The sequence below is a fragment of the Lepidochelys olivacea genome, assembly GCF_965140295.1.
Source record: "Lepidochelys olivacea isolate rLepOli2 genome assembly, chromosome: 10".
Lineage (NCBI taxonomy): Eukaryota > Metazoa > Chordata > Testudines > Cheloniidae > Lepidochelys > Lepidochelys olivacea.
Genome location: NC_140420.1, coordinates 60,190,974 through 60,210,865, shown reverse-complemented (window position 1 = coordinate 60,210,865; position 19,892 = coordinate 60,190,974). Strand labels below are relative to the sequence as shown.

The window sequence follows — 19,892 nt, the reverse complement described above, 5'->3', positions numbered from 1 at the left end:
CCGCAAGTCCCATTTTGGCCAGGACAGTCCTTTAAGCCCTATCCTGACTTTTTTTTTTTTTTTGGGGGGGGGGGGCGCGCAAAAGTCAGCATTTGTCCCATTTGCGCAAGAGCAAATGGGACAAAGACCCACTTTTGTCAAAACAGTACAGTGCAGAGGAATGTGGTGGGGGCGTGTGCATCGATGCCAGCCCCATGCAGGGGGGCAACGCCAGCAACATCAGCCCCAGCCCCACACGTGGGGGGGACAGGCAGGTCTCTGGTGAACAGTGACCCCAGCCCCACATGCAGCTGGAGCCAGACCTGACCTAGCCCCACATGGTGTCCCCATTTTCCCTTCGAGAAATATGGTCACCCTATTACCAACATAAAATCTAAAATACACAAAACACACTGGTGATGGGTTGGATCACAGAAACCCCTTTGGGACTGACACCTGACCTGCCTAGACTACCTTGGAGCCGGTTTTCCCTGCCAGCTTGGGACTTCAGTGCCTTGCCTTGTTTGAGCCAGACATGCTTGCCTGCTGCAAACACAGATCCAAGTCTGAACCATATCCCGCACAAGCTGCAGGCTTAACTGAAAACAGCCTAAGTGCTCCTGTCTCCAGCACTCAGATACCTGACTCTCAATGAGGTCCGAACCCCAAATAAATCTGTTTTACCCTGTATAAAGCTTATACAGGGTAAACTCATAAATTGATAGAGAGATATGCATAGCTGTTCCCCCCCCCCCCCGGTATTAATATATACTCTGGGTTAAATAAGTAAAAAGTGATTTTATTAAATAAAAAGTAGGATTTAAGTGGTTCCAAGTAATAACAGACAGAACAAAGTGAATTACCAAGCAAAATAAAACAAAACATGCAAGTCTAAGCCTAATACAGTAAGAAAACTGAATACAGATAAATCTCACCCTCAGAGATGTTTCAATAGGCTTTTTTCACAGACTGAATGCCTTCCTAATCTGGGCCCAATCCTTTCCCCAATACAGTCCTTTTTCCAGCTCAGGTGGTAGCTAGGGGATTTCTCATGACTGTAGCCCCCTTTGTTCTGTTCCACCCCCTTATATATCTTTTGCACAAAGTGGTAATCCTTTGTCCCTTCTGGGTTCACACCCCTCCTTCTAAATGGAAAAGCACCAGGTTAAAGATGGATTCCAGTTCAGGTGACATGATCACATGCCACTGTAAGACTTCATTACCAATTGCCAGCACACACATATACAAGAAGACTTACAAGTAAACAGAGCCATATACAACCAATTGTCCTTGTTAATGGGAGCCATCAAGATTCCAAGCCACCATTAATGGCCCACACTTTGCATAATTACAATAAGATCTCAGAGTTATATTTCATAACTCTAGTTTCCAATACAAGAATGATACATTCATACAAATAGGATGACCACACTCAGTAGAGTATAAGCTTTGTAATGATACCTTACAAGAGACCTTTTGCATGAAAGATATTACAGTTACATTATATTCACACTCATTAGCATATTTTCATAAAATCATATAGAACGTAACGTCACTATTTCACAGAAAAAACAGAACTCTACTGTGGCTGACTAGTAAAGTGCTCTTTTAAAGCCTCCCTCAGCCACAGAGCTCCACGGTTGGCTCTTCTAATCGGGACTGGTGCAACCACTAGGCAAAGTAGGTGGCCGCCTAGGGTGCCAAGTGGTTGGGGGTGGCCAAAAGTGCACTCTGGGGAGGTGGTGGAGCGGAGGTGAGCTGAGGTAGGGGGGTGCAGCACGCAGGGGAACCGCTCCCCACCCCAGCTCACCTCTGCTCCGCCTCCTCCCCTGAGCACGCCGCCCTACTCTGCTTCTCTCCCTCCCAGGCTTGCGGCGCCAAACAGCTGATTGGTGCCACAAGCCTGGGAGGCGGGAGAAGTGGAATAGTGGCGGCGTGCTCAGGGAGGAGGCGGAGCAGAGGTGAGCTGGGGTGGGGAGCTGCCGCATGGCTCCCCAGGCTGAGGGGAAGAAGGGGGGGGGGGGCAGGGAGCTGCCGCACGGCTCCCTGAGCCGGCAAGCACACGGTGGAAGTTTCACCTAGGGTGCAAAACATCCTTGCACCGGCCCTGCTTCTAATGGCCCTCCGGCTGTTCCAATTCAGCACACAGCAGGTCAACCTCACCCTCCACCCTGGAGCAGCTTCCCTCCTTTGCCAATCAGATATTAAGCAGTATACAACATGCAACTACAAGCAGTGGGATGTTTTTCCTCACAGGGATCAAATCTAGTGAATAAAAAACTCCAGCATTCCTCCATCTACCAAAAGTACATTCAACTGTTATTCTACACTTGCTGAGCCAGTAGCTAAATCATTCTTTGGTGCCTGTTAAGATGGCCAGAAAACAGCTTCATGAGCCAGGGGAGCAAGAGGTAGGCTGGGTCCCCCAGAATCACTACTGGCATTTCAGTATCACCAGTAGTAATCCAGTGGCGAGGAAAGACTGTGCCAACTGGCAACTTTCTGAACAGTCGTGTGTTCTTAAAGATGCAAGCATCATGCACCTTCTCTGATCAGACTGCACTGAAATCAGAGAAGCACTTCCTGTGATCTTTTAGCACTTGCAGAACCACAGTAAAGTAGCCCTTTCTATTGTGGCAATGCAGGCAAAATAGGGATCCGTCCTCTCTATTGCCCCACCACAGTCCAGGAACTCCACTGCTGCAAATCCATCCACTGTTTCCTGTACATCGCCAAGAATCATAGTCCTGCATAACTGGAGACAATTAGTGGCCTCACACACATGAATCAGAATGGCCCCCACTGCAGATTTTCCAATTCCAAAGTGACGGGCCACTGACCAGTCGCAATCCAATGTTGCAAGCTTCCAGAGTGCAATCGCCACATGCTTCTCCATTGGAAATGCTGCTCTCAATTCTGATGATCCTGCACTGGAGGGCTGGGGGAAGCTTGGTACATAGCCCCAGGAACGTGGACTTTCACACTCCTGCAGCCACTGCTCATCATCCCAAACTTGCGTTACAATGCAATCCCAGAACTCAATTCTCCTTTCTTGGGCCCAGAAATGGTGCTCCACCATGTGGAACTGCTTTGTGAATGTGTTCAGCAACCCAGCATTGTATTTCACCTGTCCATCAGCATCCAGTTACTGTGCTGAAATATCTCTGCGTCATCCTCGTTGTGATCCCAACTGTAGCAGTACTCCCTTAGGTTGTGCAAATACTGCAGAATCATGCATTAGCAATGCAGAGAAGAACTGGTGCTGAGCTGTGCAAGCTCCAAGCTTCTGTCAGACAGTTGGCAGACACTGCAAAGCACCATTTCTCATTTGTATGGGTTGGATTTCACTGAGGTTGGTATTAGGACCTAAGTGTATATACAGATCCATAGACCATGAGTGTGAAAGGAATTTGGCACTCTTCACAAAATAAATTTGAATTTCCTATCTTTAGAAACCATGCAAATCCAAGAGTCAGCATAAACTGATCTACACACAAAAAATAGGACTAATATAGAATGCTATTTGGAGAAGGCTTACTTTGCTATTATGCTTATAATATACTTCTACCAACTTAAAATAAATATTCCACACCTCAACTACTTTCAGTCTGTTGGCAAAACCCACATTAAAAATGGTTTTAACAAATCAAGTACTGACAGGTTTTTTTCATACTTCAAAACTACTGAGCTGTTTTAACTAAAGCTTTCTAAAACAAAAGGAGTACTTGTGGCACCTTAGAGACTAACACATTTATTAGAGCATAAGCTTTTGTGAGCTACAGCTGAAGTGAGCTGTAGCTCACAAAAGCTTATGCTCTAATAAATGTGTTAGTCTCTAAGGTGCCACAAGTACTCCTTTTGTTTTTACAGATACAGACTAACACGGCTGCTGCTCTGAAACCTTTCTAAAACAAGTTCATCCTGAGGCTGACAGCAAACATGGAAGATATCAGCCTACACAGTTAAAGCTGGGCAGCATTATAAGCAAATGAAAAACTTATGATAAGAAGCGTTAGGCAACCTTAACTACAGATGAAGCTACTAGCTCAGCTTATCAGAATACTGACTACCTTTATACCATGAAACAGCTGAACATTGTATGGGATGCTTGTTGATCAGATGCTAGAGACCTCTAACTGGTCAACAAAGGCAATTCTAAACAGTCAGCTATACTAGTAAAGGGAATAGCTTATATGTGGATAGAAGTAAACACAACTTTCAAATTTTACCAGGTCATGTGACTAACTCAACAATTAGAAGCTGTACAATATGTGAGTTAATGGCTCACCACCAAAACATGATAGTCATGAAGATGCCATGCTTCATGTTGGAAGTTTAGTAGCACCCAGGTCTAAACTCGTAAAACAAATGCTGATACAGGTCTCGTTTCAGACACTGAACATTCTTGCAGTACCTGTAGTGACAGCAATTAGTGTTGGCAGGTATCGGAAGTATTTTGCAATACAGATAAAGATTATTTTCAGCTATTAACTTTCAGAAGAGAAAGAGTCAGAGAGCAGTAGCATGGGAGGAAAAAAAACCAGTAACGCATCTTTCAGCACCAGTCACAGCGTATTTATTCCTGATATCTGTTAGAGAGCTATTGTACTGTTTTGACTAAAGCAGCAAGAGGAATTTATCGAATTAAGCATTCAATTAAGCAGAAGGCATTTGCTATGCAGAACATAATATTTGAGAATGCTCCTCAAATCCAGGCAGCAACTGGCACACAAGATATGCTGACTATCAAGCTGAATATATTTTGAGGACAATCACTGGAAGGGTCAGAGATATTAAATCCCCCAAGTAGAAAATGGAATTGGTGAATAATAAGTTAAGTCAAGTCTACTCTTAGCAAAGCTGTAGAACAGTGGGTTCTCAATGAGGAGTATGTGTACCTCGGCAGGTACATCAACTCATGCAGGTATTTACCTAGTTTTACAACAGGCTAAGTCAATACAAACTAAAATTTCATACAGACAAAATGAGAAAGTAAGCAATTTTTCAGTAATAATGTGCTGTGACACTTCTGTATTTTTATGTCTGATTTTGTAGGCAAGTAGTTTTTAAGTGAGGTTAAACTTGGGGTATGCAAGACAAATCAGATTTCTGAAAGGGCTTCGGTAGTCTAGAAAGGCTGAGAACCACTGCTCTACAAAAATACCATTAGCTATTCCAGTGACTATGAAGACTCCATGTCACTGTAAGTGCTCTTTGGCCCATCTTGATTCAACAGTATTCTGTAGCAGAGTTGGAATTTGCTATCCACATTAGTGTGCATTCTTCATCAATAGCTACTGAGAGAAACTGAACCCGTAACTACTACCTTTGTAGTGATGACTACAGTGTATTGATAGTTATAAACCCTGACAGGCATTTAAATGTCACAGCATATATACCATCATTGTTTTCTAGACATGTCTAAGTAGTAAAATGGGTATAATGTTTGACATTAAAGATGGGTTTTAAAAAGTTTTAAGTACAGAATAGAATACGTTCAAGAAAAAGGCTGTACCAGGGGTTACATATTAGATGAGCCTCTAAAAAGAGCAGGTATTTCATCTAGCATCATGCTTTTAACTCAGAGTGCAACTTTTTTACAGCTTTGCTTTCTCAATACTCCTACTACCGAAGGAATTCACACAAGGTATTATAAGCCATCTAGAGCAGAATAGGGAATTTGGTTTGAAAACATTTAAAATCTAGCATAAGTTATTCAAGCAGTTTTAAAGAAGATCAGTGTTTAATGTTGGCTATTCTACATCATCCTTTTCAAAATTTAAAATGTCTAAGTCTTGCACTGATCTTAGCTGGTAATGAAACAATGGCTTGGGGTGAAAACATCCTGCTATTCTTTTGTTCTAATCACATTCTTATTTTCCCCTATTTGCATAGGTCAAGAAACAGTCACCACTAAACTTAGCCAACAAATGCAGTTTCAAAACAGTATTCAAATAAAGGATGTTACAGCAAATCAAACAGCGCAGTAATTAATCAAAAGCATGACAGACTACATATTAAAGTCAATATGATGTGAATTATTAAGATCTTCAGTCTGCACACAGTATAAATTAAGAGCATAGCAGCCAAGACCCAAGTTATTCCACTTTGCTATTTTTCTGATGTGCGAGTACTGAAAGCTCAAGTGAGAAAACATACTAACAATTTAAAAGTTCACATTAAAGTCTGATGGAGAGCACAACAGAATAAACTGAGTTAGATGATCATGGAAATTGGGGTGCTGGTGAGGGGAAGAGAACAGAATCTAGACTTGAGAAGTGTTCTGTGTACTGCAGTACATAAGGATAGTCAAAGAGCTGCAGAAAAAGATGACAAGAAGAAGAGAATGAACTAAGAATTCAAGAGCTGGCTTTACACAAGCTATGTTTTGGGTAAGTAGATGCGGTGATCTCTAAAGGAGAGAGACAATTTGCCTAATTTCATGAAGTCATAACTTTGCAAGACACTAAAATTCATGGATTTAGGACACTGGATTTATGACTTATTACAACAATCTGCAAACCCACTAACCCCCTTTTTGTCCTATGACTGTAGAGATTTTAATACGTATTGTAAGAGACCATTCAAGGTGAACTACTTATGTTAAACAATCTCTTCCACCTTGTGTTTAGCGGTGATACAGAGTACCTTTCCCTGGCAGGGAGTGTCTCAGGGACGCTTCAGCTCAAACATCTATACGGCAATTTTATGGTCCCACAATCCCAAGTCAGCTGACCTGGGCTCAGACTCTGTGCCACTTTAAAAAAAAAAAAAAAAAGAAGACCATTACACTATAGACACTGTGTAAGTGCGAAAATGTCTCTTTCACCAACAGAAGTTGTTCCAATAAAAAGGTATTACCTCATCTATCTTGTCTCTATGAATCGCTAAACACCATTATGAAATGGCATGACAGAAATGCACCAAGTCTAAGATCACAGTATGGCATGAGTTACACTCATTTATTGCTAGCATAAAAACCTTTTTACAATATTAATTTATGGAGTGCCTTTTCCAGCATGCTTCCCAAACCAGCATTCTACCACTCTTAATCTATCCAACACTTAATCTGTAAGGAGCTTGCATTTTGAAAATGAACACAGAAATCACAGATTAATAAGTGCCATCACTCCATAGAAATTTCCAAGCCTAAGAACAGTTAGCAAATGTTTCAACTTTGTTTCCCATCAGCAGCCAGAGGAAATGTATTCGTAGCAACTAGATGATTACTGGAAATGAGAGAATCAGGAAGCAGAGTTCTGAATCTTCTATACACACAGAAACATCCCTGGAGTTAAAGGTGACATAGATCAATGAGATTGGGTACACATCTTATTTGCTTCTGTATTATCTATAAACACCTGGAAGTCTCCCTCAACCTTCCTTCCAAAAGCATTATTGAGTTTTGTCTAAGTATTTGAATGAAGCTCTTCTCTATCTCAGTGCACTCAGTGACTAGAAAATTAGTGAAGTAATGGTATTACAAAATTTGATGCTGGAAGCTGAGCAACCGAATGGAGGAGGAATTTTTATTCAAGGGTTCAACAATATGCATCTGAAATGAGTGACTGTTCAAGAGAAACTGTTAGAATTAGCAACTCAGTTAAGGTGAAGCTCAATAATACAGGTTCAGAAATTCTCCCCTCAAGTAGTCTTCAGCAAAATCAAGAACAACTATACTTAACATTCTAGATTTGTCCAAACTTTAAAAGAAAATAAGAATTTAGATATTTATACATCAGAAAGCAGCAAAAGGCAATGGGCACAAGCCAACTTCTATAAAAATGCTGAGATCACCGAATGCTAAAAGCAGATGTACTGGTGACCCAAGACATAATTTGACCAACTCCCTAGCTCCACAGACAGACCACCTGTACCTGATAACAAGTGTCAGCAATGGGTGCAGCTGAACTAGCATTAGAACACATGGCATTATTTTTAAACCCATTTCATCATTTAAGAAATGACTACTGAGCCCTCCTTACACAAGTTTTTGTTGTTGTTTTTACACTTTTCCACCAGTAGGACCATTACTGCAGCCATTTATGTGTTTAAACATAGTGTCATTCAGTCTTGCTCTGAACAGGGTTTAAGACAATGTAGTTAAAAAGAAAAAAACCAACACACATTAGTGGCCACCTGGAGCCTTCACTACACCAGTGGAAAATTGTTGCCAAGCAGCTCTAGTGTAGTATCATAATTTTAAACCTCATTCCACACACGTGACATGTAAGGGAGCAAGATCATTTGACCCACCTGTGAAAAAGAAATCAACAGCTAACAGTAAAGGGCAGAAATTGAGTACTACATCAGACTGAAATTGATGAAATGCAATTCAACAATGTTACCTTAGCTGGAATTTCACCAGAAAGCCAGGGTTCACATCTGCTTTTTCAAACAAACAAAAAAAACCCAAAAAACATGTTTGTAAAAGACTCAAGGTCTTTAACTCGAGCTTAGTGATCTTGAGCATTTAAGTCTCATCTGAAAGACAACATTTTCAAGAGAAAAATGTCCCTTTACACCATACTGAGCCAATGCTTTAGTAATTACTATCAGGAAAGGGTAACAACTCACTAATTTAACCTAATGCTCCCTGAAGGTCTCCTAATCAAGCATAAACTGCTTAGCTTGCAAGATCTGACAGTGTAATACTACTTTTCCATTACAATCAATAAATGCAGTGGTAGGGTGAAGAAAGGTAATCAAGCCAAAGAAAGCTTCACCTGAAGGTGAGCATTCCACTGTTATGTCTGAGCAACCTTAAGCATGAATTACTTTTGCCAGGGCAAAGTAGTTTTGTAGGGTCCAGTTCAGGTCCCTTATCACATGCCTATGACAGTACCCTCCACCTCAGCCACCCCATATCTGGAGGTCTACTCCCATGGGCATACACAGCTAATATATCTGAGAGACTCTGCATCTTCTTGGAATCCTTCTCTACAGATCATCCACATCTTCCCCATTAGAAAGGGCCACGATGCCAGCAAGAGAGCCAAAGGATAAAATTGGGAAGCCTCATGACTACAGCTTACCAGAATCAGATAGGACTAAAGATGGGAAATCTGACCTGCCAGCCAAAGTACCATTCTAGATGTGCATATGGTCCAAGGCCCTCTAAAACTGCACAAGCCGTATAGGCATAAGATAGTCACCACATAGCAAAGTCTTACAAATGGAATGGCATCAGTGTGTCTTGAGCCATGCCAGTAACAATGTCAGCTTTCTTTAATAAGTTTTGATAGACTATGCCATTAAACCAGGGGTGGCCAACCCGTGCCTGAGAAGGAGCCAGAATTTACCAATGTGCATTGCCAAAGAGCCTCAGTAACACATCAGCTCTACCCTGCCCTCAGTGTCTCCCATCCACCAGCAGCACTGCTGATCAGCACCTAACCCTCCATCCCTGCATCTCCCACCCGCTGCGATCAGCTGTTTTGTGGTGAATAGGAGGCTCGGGGAGGGGGAAGAGGAGGAAGGGCACAGGGGAAGGAGTGGAGTTCTTGGGGGAAGGAGTGGAGTGAGGCCAGGGGCAGAGCCAGGGGTTGAGCAGTGAGAACCCTGTAGCACATTGGAAAGTGGGCACTGTAGTTCCAGCCCTGGAGTTGGCACCTATGCAAGGAGCCACATATTAACCTCTGAAGAGCAGCAGGTGGCTCCAGAGCCACAGATTGGCCACCCCTGCATTAAACAATAGAAGATTAAACAAGATCCTTAACAAAAATAAAACGTAGTGACCAACATTTTTCCAAAACTTCCAGTGCCCGGTGAACGGACTTAGTACCAAAGGGCAAAGATTACACAAAAGTGATCCTTATTTCCTTAACTTTTGCATGCAGCTGCACTTTGAAATGATGATGACTCATAGCTTTGTATTCCCTTGTATAAATTGAAAATTTCTGCACTTAATCAGTGCAGGCCCCACGGTTCCTTATGTTTTCTCTCTCTCTCCAGTGTTACCTCTGAAATAGGACTAAAAAAAATTGTTTTTTAAGATCCCAATGTCTCCCATCATCATTTAATCAGTAGTCCAGAGTAAGGGCTATAAATCAAATTATTTTAAAATAATCATAGCTAAGAAGGTGGCCTATAACAAGCTATGATGCTATGTAGATATTTAATTCAATGCTACAAGTATGAATTGTTGTAGGTAACTCAAAAAACAGTTTGATAACCCATTTGTGGCTCCGTCGTCACTAATTCTGAACTAGAATAGCAAGCCATGGAATCCTATGCATCTACTTCCATGCTATTGCATAAAGTATTTTTACATAGCTATATTGTAAGCTTTCATCTCAGGTTCCAATGATATGTTCACCACATGAACTTAACACCTCCAACTGTTGTGAAGTTTTTAACTTCACTTGAGACTTGAATGATAGTTAACTGAACAAGGCTGTAATAACAACGTCAATAGAAACACTCAGGTTTTAGTTCTAGTGTCAGAACACCACCACCAAACCATTACAGTCTTCTTTTTAAAATATGACTGTTTCTCTTGTGAAACAGGAGTCATGTCCATGTTTAAGTTTTCTTACCACAAAAAATGCCCATGTGGATTTCGTTTTTACAAGGAAGAGCTCCTACCCAGTCAGCTTCAATGGCAATCTCAGCCAAGCTCAGAAAAGCTTGTAATTAATAAGCATCTCATCAGTAAGAAATACTGACTGGTTTGTATTAAAATAACAGTAACTCATGAATTCATCTTCCTTCATAGGAAGAAAGACTATTTTATAACATTACCTACATTTATTAAATTCTCCTCTTTTAGTTTGTAATATTTGCCACTAACAGGTATGGACTGAATCGTCTCACTAAAGGTCTACTGATGCTTATAATTCTTTACTCTTAGTTCTGCAGTGAAATTGCCCCTAACTCTAATCCTTAGCTGCATAATTATAGCTTTTTGCATTATTTATAAAGAATGATTGTCCAGGCATTTTAATCAAATGGTCCCAATTAATCAGATGTTCAGATCCGAGTGAGGTAAATAAGGTGCTGGAGCCGAGGTGAGCAAACTTTTTGGCCCGAGGGACATATCTGGAAATAGAAATTGTATGGCAGGCCACGAATGCTCATAAAATTGGGGTTGGGGTGTGGGAGGGGGTGCGGGCTCTGTTGGGGGTGCAGACTCCAGGGTGGGGACAGAAATGAGGAGTTCAGGGTCCGGGAGGGTAGGGTAGTTGGGGGTTGGGGGGTGAGGGCTCCAGCTGGGGGTGCAGGCTCTGAGGTGGGGCTGGGGATGAGGAGTTTGGGGTGCAGGAGGGTGCTCTGGACTGGGACCAAGGGGGTTCAAAGGTCAGGAGAGGATCAGGGCTGGGGCAGGGGTGCAGGCTCCAGCTTGGGGTGCAGGCTCTGGGGTGAGGTTGGGGATGAGGGGTTTGGGGTGCAGGAAGGTGCTCCAGGGTACGATCAAGGGGTTCAAGAGGAGGCACAGGTAGAGGCTCAGGGGTGTAGGCTCCAGGTGGTGCTTAACTTAAGGGGCTTCCAGAAGCAGCGGCCATGTCCCCACTGCGGCTCCTACGCCACCCCATCTGCAGGCACCACCCCTGCAGCTCCAATTGGCCGCTGTTCCTGGCCAATGGGACCTGCAGGGGCGGCGCTTGGGGCGGGGGCAGTGTGCAGAGCAGAGCCCCCTGGCTGCCCCTCCACATAGGAGCCTGAACAGGGCCATGCCATTGCTTCCGGAAGCACTGTGGTGCAGCCCCCGACCCTACTGCCCGGCTGGAGCGCCAGAGGGGGGCCATGCCACTACTTCCAGAAGCAGTGTGGAGCAGACCCCGACCCTGCGCACCAGCTGGAGTGGGGAAAGCCCGAGACCCCGCTCACCAGCGGGAGCTTGAGGGCTGGCTTAAAACGGCTTGCAGGACGGATCTGGCCAGTGGGCTGTACTTTGCCCACCCCTGTGCTAGAGAGATGAGAGCTCCCCACTTCACTGCTGCTTGTTTGGCTTGATACGTTTTGCCACAACTAGAGCTCATCTGAAATTTCCAGTAATGATTCACCAAGTCTGAAATGTTTTGTCCAAATGTCACTTTAACTCACCAGCAGCCAGGGCTCCCAGGGTCCATCCCAGACCCATAGTACCTGGAAACCCCAAGTCCTCAGTCTGTGACAGGCCCGGGGACCTCAGCAGCTGCAGAGTGAAGTTGACATTGTCCGTTCTGAAATGGACAAGAATGTCAATTTCACTCACCAGCTGCTGGTCCAAATGGAAGAAACACCATACAGCAGTGTTTCCAAAATGAAGTTTTCAGGTTTCTTAATTTGTGAAAAAAACGTGGGAGGGAGAAGAGTTTTTGTTCAACCCAAACTATTTTTTTTTTCAGTCCAGCTTGCAAACTGGAAAAAAAACCCGAACACCAATTATTCCCTCAGTTATAACCACAGATGGGTTATAGTAGGGCAGCTGCAAAACTGGAAAAAAAAGTCACACGAGAATAAGCATCTGACTACCAAGTACACTTTGTCCCATTCTACAGTAACTCACATCGTTCAAAAGTCCTTCTTTTCTTAAAACTTAACACAAAGGTTATCTCGAGGTTGAGATTAAGCAAGGAGAGTTTCAGACCAAAAAGTTTTCAGAAAGTTCTCAGTAGGTGAAAAAATGAGTGGATTATAATGTAATTCCAATTCAATATCATCTATAGCAATTACTATTTCCTGATTTATCAATAGGTGCAGTACACTCAAAACTACATTAAAACGTTAAAGTTATTAAGTCAAAGACTCAAAACCTAGGCAATGCCAGAATTAAGGTTGCCTGTGCAACCTTAATTTGACATCATTGTGCATATGCATTATGATGTAGTCTTTAATTACATGACCACATTTTTCTCCACAGGATCCCAGCCTCATTCAGTGCACAAGTTAGTGCTGCTCTGGGGATGAATCAATGTTATGTAGTGAAGGCGACTGTAGGACCCATGGGTAATTTGCTGCAGAAGTTGGAAGCTGTATAGTGAATGAAGTAAGGAATTGAAGGACGAGAAAGGATGGTCTCATTGTTAAGGAAGTTGAATGCCATCATGAAAAACTGGATTCCAAGCCTGCCTCTGCCGCCGAATTCTGTTACGATGTTATACAAGTCACATTAACCAAGTTTTTCACAGGTGGTGACTAACTGCATGTCCCTCAATTTTTTGGTGCCTAACTTGACACTAAGGTCTGATTTACAGAAGTGCTGAGCACTTGCAACTGAAGTCAGTGGGAGCTGTCATTTGAACCTATCAAGTTCTATATAATGCTAAGTACTCAAAAATCAGGTCTCAAATTGGGCACCCCAAATTAGTGGATACTTCTGAATTTAATCAGTAAAGTGTGATCAAATATCCACTCATTTCCAGGCGTATTTTGAAAATAATTAATATTTGAGCAGCATTCAGATCCTGTAGTGGCGAGCACCAAAGAACTGCCCATACAGAAATTAATAATTCTGTCTTCACAGCAGGGTTTGGATAGCACTAAGTAAATAAGAAATGGGCCAAACATTAAACAATGAGTAGAAAAGTATTGAATAATTGCTCATTAAATGAGCATTGTCTATGCTGTGTGCTGAATGAGGCCTGGGTGTTGTGGGGAAAAAAAATAGTATGTGATCATTAATTAGACTTTATCATAATACATATGCACAAAGGGACCAACTTAAGGTTGGGCAGTGGTATGTGTAATTTCCCAGGTTTTTAAAAACCTGGGAAAAACAAATTCCATCATGTAGTGTCATACTGACACCACACTGGATTTCAACAAAGCTGGAATCTTTGATCCATGTCTCAGACCTCATCCAATGGTGTAAGTGACAGCAGTAATAGGTGAGCTAACTTTTATGTGGACTTGCGCTACAGGGAGATGGGATGCACACTTCATGAGTTTCACAGATATTTGCTGACAGCAGAGGAATGGTGAGCCTCAGGAAATCTTGAGATCCATCCTAGGCTCAGAAGGGGTATATGCTTTAGTGGGCAGAAACTCTTCTGTCCATTCCTGCAAGCTTGACCTCTTCTGCCTTGTCCCCTCCAAGCTGTCTGTCCCACCACTGGCTCCTTGTCCCAGTTCCAGCCTCCACTTCTCAGACTTCGGATCCTAGATTCCTTCCCCAGCAAGTCTTAGTCTTACCCCTCCAGACTCCTCCATCCAAGTCTCCCCCTTCCCAGTTCTGCCCTACTCCTTCTCCCCATCTCCTTGCCTATGTATTCCTAGGCCCCACTGGTTTTGTTCTCAGTCCACCAATTCCCAGTTCCAGCCTCCCTTCCCAGGGCTTTCAACCATCCTCATTATCCTCATTTCCCCTAGCTCCTTGACCCAGTCTGCTTGCCCAGCTAGTCTCAGTTCTTCCCCTGCACCTTGGCTCCTCGTCAGATCCGTCTCCCCTCCTCTCCACTGGTTCCCAGACTTCTTGCCCTGCCACATGGGCTGAGTAGTAGAGGAAGTAGTGACCGGCCTCAGAATTAGGTAGAGAAGAGGTTGAGCAGAAGAAAGTTCTTCTGCTAGATAGAAAGAAAGAGGGGAGGTCTACTTGGTTTCAGACAGATAAGTAATGGATTGGGAGATTAATTTTTTCCTTTTTTTTTTTGCTTTTTAAATTCTCTATTGGTTTTTGGGTAGTAAAAACCTTTTAGCCTGATGGCCCTGGCCAACATAAGAAGCTACATTGCCAAGAAGTACATGCTAAGGAATGAGAAATTTAGATGAGAATACTTTTTGGAATTCATGAAATGCCAGATGTTCATAAAAAGTCTTTTGTGATTTTCAGAAAAGATGAGCTTTTGTGTAATGGAAGTCCTCTGAAAAGTGGATGCAAGATTGAAATATGAAGTGCATGGAAGCAGGAAATGTACCATAGTGTTCTATTACTAAACTGATCCCTGAAATGCAACATGAAGAATTCAAAACATCTGCTACCTTGGCACCACAAGAGTTCTGTTTTGGAAATTTTGAAATACTCTGCAATTTACAAGCCAAAAAAAAAAAAGTGTCCTTAATTCAACAAGTGATCAGAAGGGTTCTCTCCAGGCAGAGTACATAGGAAAGAATTTTGATATGCTTCTTTAACTAAATAGGCTATGAAGTCATTATTCATCTGGAAACAATTTCATTGTGTAGCTATAGATCCATTTTCAACGTCTTCCAGTAGGAGAGAAGGGAGGCATTTTGGTTGAATACATATTTTGTCATATTCTGGGCAGGCTTCTTTGCGAGCCCTACATCTGTAGTATGACAATATTGGTCTATATCCAACTTGTAAGGAATAACACTTCCTTTTTTCAGCATACACAACTGAGATTGCTCTTGTAATGTCTAATTTAGGAACTAGAAGTTAACACCGGTTGATACCTTTCCCCTTCAATTTTAGTAGATTGCTTTTAAAATAGGCTGCACCCATTACATAAGAATGGTCTGACCCAGTAGGGCCAAAGGTCCATCTAGCCCAGAATCCTGTCTTCCGACAGCGGCCAATGTCAGGTGCCCCAGAGGGAATGAACAGAACAGGTAATCATCAAGTGATCCATCCCGTGTCACTCATTCCCAGCTCCTGGCTAACAGAAACTAGGGACACCATTCCTGCCCAGCCATTGATGGCCCTATCCTCCAAGAATTTATTGAGTTGTTTTTTTTTAACCCTGTCATGGTCTTGCCTTCACAACATCCTCTGGCAAGGAGTTCCACAGGTTGACTGTGCGTTGCGTGAAGAAATACTTCCTTTTGTTTGTTTTAAACCTGCTGCCTATTAATTTCATTTGGTGACCCCTAGTTCTTGTGTTATGGGAAGGAGTAAACACTTCCTTACCTACTTTTGACACCAGTCATGATTTTATAGACCTCAATCATATCTCCCCTCAGCTGTTTCTTTTCCAAGCTGAAAAGTCCCAGTCTTATTAATCTCTCCTCATACGGAAGCTGTTCCATACTGAGGCAGATTCAACCACCCAAAGCAGACAGAAGAAATGTCTTCCCTTGTACTCCTTCAACAGATTAAAGTGTCCCAGTGATAGCAAATGCTTGACCAATGAAAGTAAGAGAAAAATGCAAGACTACAAGTCAGTAAGGCTGAGATTTTGTGTGCCACCTGAAGGAATTAAATCCCACAGCCAAGGACTTTTCACCAAGAACTGCACCAGTACTAACGCAAGCACATTTAAGAAACATCAGCAGGATCACCACTACCCTGGTAGAGAGGCAGTCATAATTTAGTCTGTACACAAATTTACTGTTCCGAACTATCACCTGGATTTGCAACCTTTAACCAAGCAGACAATTTTAGAGCACACATTTAGTGTGCACACAGCTACCCATTTCATAAAGACAGGTCGGACTCCTCTTTCAGCACTAGCTGAAGCTTCTGAGTGATTTTCAAAAACAGCCTCAGGAAAAGAGCACTGTAAAAGAAAGTTCCACCTGGAGGTGGAAAATGCACTTTAAAGCATTGCTTTCTTTAGCTCAAGGCATAAACGCAGACTCTGTGGAGCACTCACAGAAAAAAAAATTAGCGGGTGCTTAGCACCCAACAGCAGCCAAGCACCCACCCACTCCCACCTGCCTGCGGCCACCACAAATTAACTCCTCCCCCTCCCTCCTGGCGCACCCTGCATGCCACAGCACAGCTGTTCAGAGGAGTGCAGGAGGCGCTGGGCGGCAGGGGGAGAAGCAGGGACGGGGCGCACTTGGGGGAAGGGATCTGGGGTGGAGCAGGGCTGGGAAGTTCAGGGACGGGGTGGGGGTTTGGGAGAAGAGATGCAGATGGGGTGGGGTCTGGGGCTGAGTGGGGATTCAACACCTCTGGGGAAAATTAGAAGCCAGTACCTGTGGGTCAGGGTTAACAACTGGAGTAAGAGGAGATTTGTCAACATAATTTTTTAAAACTTTATTGAGACAGTAGCGTTTGCAAAAGAATTATCTGCACACTTGTCTGTTTTGTGTTCAGTGACTAGTGTAATACTAAGTAGATGAGGGCAAGAAATGGATAGAGAGATCTGAGAATCTATATTTCATGAGTATATCTAAGATTACTCATGAAAAAACATTAACACACTAAGATTACAAAAGTCAAACATTCAAAAGTTAGGAAATGCCAAAATTAAGATGGTTTGTGTAACTTTAATTCAGCCCCCTTGTGTGTATACGTCATGATACATTCTTTGATTACATGATCACATACTACTTTTTCCATAAGACCCCTGTCTCATTCAATGCACGAAGACAGACTAACTGCTGAGGCAAATCAGGGCTGTGTAGTAAAGGAGGCTATTGTCTGTTGGGCCCCTTCATCATTTGCTGCAGAAACTGGACGGTGTGTAGTGAAAAAGGCAAGAGATGACAGGAAGAGAAAGGACTGTCTCCTGGTTAAGGCAGTTGAAACATGCCCTAGAGAACTGGATTCTACCCCTACTTCTACCATAAAGTTTGTGTGTGATGTAAGGAAATTATTTAAACCAACCTTTTTACTGGTGGTCACTAAGGATGTGTGCCTCATTTTCTGTATATTCAATTTGAGACCATGGATCCAATCTGCAGAAGTGCTGAGAACTCATAGCCAGAACTCAAGTCAATGGCAGCTGTATTTTAACATATACATGCTATATAATGCCAAGTACTCAAAAAAAATAAATCAGGCTCTTTGACTCCAATTGAGCATTCAAAAAAAAAAAAAAAAGTTAGTCCATACCTCTGACCTTAATCTCAGTGCCTTAGTTCCCCACCTGTAAAAATGTGGATACTACCACTCCCTTACCTCAGAGGGGTTTTGTAAAAACAAATTAATGTTTGTGAACCATTCAAATAGTGGCAAAGGTTGCAAGGTAACCATTTCCATAAAGCATGTATATGTTCTGATACACAAGAGATGATCAAAGCCAGCTTTGGTAAAATACACCCTGCTGGTTCAAAGATAACACTCCAGGCATTTCACACAGGACACCAAAGTGCTCTCCAATGGAAACAACTTTTAATCACTACACACCTGGAAAAAAAAAGTTGAGTTTATTTGTCTTGGCAAGAGTGTATGCCACCAGCAGTCCCTCAAGAAAGTTGTTCCTACTCATATTTCACAGGTGTATTACAGATAGTATACAAGAGTGGTACCCCTAAGTTTATCCACAACTGGAAAACTTCAAGGATTGTACCTTCAACTGAAACAAAGTTCACTAATAAAGAGTCATGAACTATTTGCTACTTTATTCCTCCCAGATGGCCAATATCTACATCCTGCATACATTTGTGCAATTTAAACCACCTACATATATTACACCCTTCATTACCTCCTTCAGGTGGCAAACTCACAACATAAGTTTATAAAATCACTGTTACCCAAGAGTTAAAATTTTAATTACACTACCCCCCCCAAAAAAGTGCACAGCCCATACCTAAAGTTTCTTAGTGTGGTTAGAAAAAGTGGATCATCTAGTCTCCCTTATCCTCCCTATGCATTGTTTACAAACAAGTATTAGTTCAGATTATTGGAATATTGACTTTGGTAGATTTAGGAAGTATCCTACAAAAAAGTTTCAGATTTTGTTCAAAGAGGCAGGCAATCCAGAAACCATTCATAGCATACAGTTAACTTCTCTTATCCAGATAATCACTGGAGCGTCTACCAACAGTAAATTCTGTTACCACTAGACGAGGAAGTTACCAGGTTACCAACCCAAGCACCTCGCCCGAGGGGCCATCGCCGGATGACAGGACTACCCAGCAGCCAGCGCCCTCTGGGCAGGACACTGGGAGCCCTGCTGCCACCTTCAGAGAGGGAGGCAGACAGCCGCTGGATGGGTCACATCCCAGCCCCTAACAGGTAGGTTTTTGCCAGCCCCAGCCCACTGCCCACGACAGCCACAGCCTGGGCTCCTCCCCTGCCTACACCGCCCGGCACCACTCTGAGGCCGGCACAGGCAGGGGAGGGCCCCCCGGCCCCCCACGACAGGGACTCACAGTCACAGGCCCTCATGCCAACAGAAGAGGCCTGTCAGGGGGAGGGTCCGGCACCGCGGAGGGGAGCGGATGGAGAGAGCGAAAAGCAGCTGCCGCCCGCCTCCCTTCCGGAAAACTGGGAACCTAGGGCCGCGCAACGAACCTCACCTCCTCGCTCGGCAGCCCGACCACCTCCACGGGAGAGGCCGCCATGGCCGGCCAGGCAGCGGTATCCTAGACCAACGGCTACACCACAGACGCACCTTCCTCCCAACGACTGCCTACTCGTGTTTACACTCTACCCCGCCCCGGCCAAGCCCCGCCCCAGCCCACAGCGCGCGCGGCTACAGCCAACAGATGGCGCGTGCGCGCTCCCCCGATCCCAATCCGGTCCTCCGCCCCGGAGACAGATCCCCCCTTCTGATTGGTTAAGAGTCGGGTCTTCTCTTCGCCCCTGGAGAGAGATACTCCTTCTGATTGGCTGACAGCCCCGCCTTTCCTCCGCTCCTGGAGACAGATACACCTTCTGATTGGGTCAGAGCTTCGGCTTCTTTGCGCTCTAGGAGACAGATACTCCTTCTGATTGGCTAAGAGTCCAGCCTTCCCGCCCCACTTGGAGACAGATACTCCTTCTGATTGGTTAAGATCCCCGCCTTGTGTCCGCTTCTGGAGATAGATATACCTTCTGATTGGCTCAGAGCCTCCCCTTCCCTCCGGCCTTAGAGATAGATACTGCTTCTGATTGGCTCAGAACCCAGTCTTGCCTCCGATCCAGGTGTCAGATACCCCTCCTGATTAACTTAGTAACCTAAAGCCCGTTTAAATGCTGAGCTGCGCCCTCAACAGGTCACAGGGTGCAGCGTCTCCCTGCTGTGCTCTGGGTAGCGCGTGGAGGTTCCCGCCGCGGTGGCCCCCTGAGCCAGGCTACAGGCATTGTGCCAAGCAGGCAGGGAAGTGCCTTTGATGGGGGCTGGGACTCCCCGGTGCTTTAGCCCTTCCAGGTACAGTGC

The 19,892-nt window shown here is 43.8% G+C and overlaps 1 protein-coding gene across 1 annotated transcript in view; it reads right to left on the bottom strand.

The window, feature by feature from the left end:
* The window catches only part of NEDD4 (NEDD4 E3 ubiquitin protein ligase), a 129,918-nt gene extending 110,723 nt beyond the window's left edge, over positions 1–19,195 (bottom strand). The window contains exon 1 of the mRNA XM_084640581.1: positions 19,051–19,195. Coding sequence (XP_084496707.1) covers positions 19,051–19,095 — 45 coding nt within the window. The 5' untranslated portion in view covers positions 19,096–19,195. The remainder of the gene's footprint in view (positions 1–19,050) is intronic.
* Between the last annotated feature and the right edge of the window lie 697 nt (positions 19,196–19,892).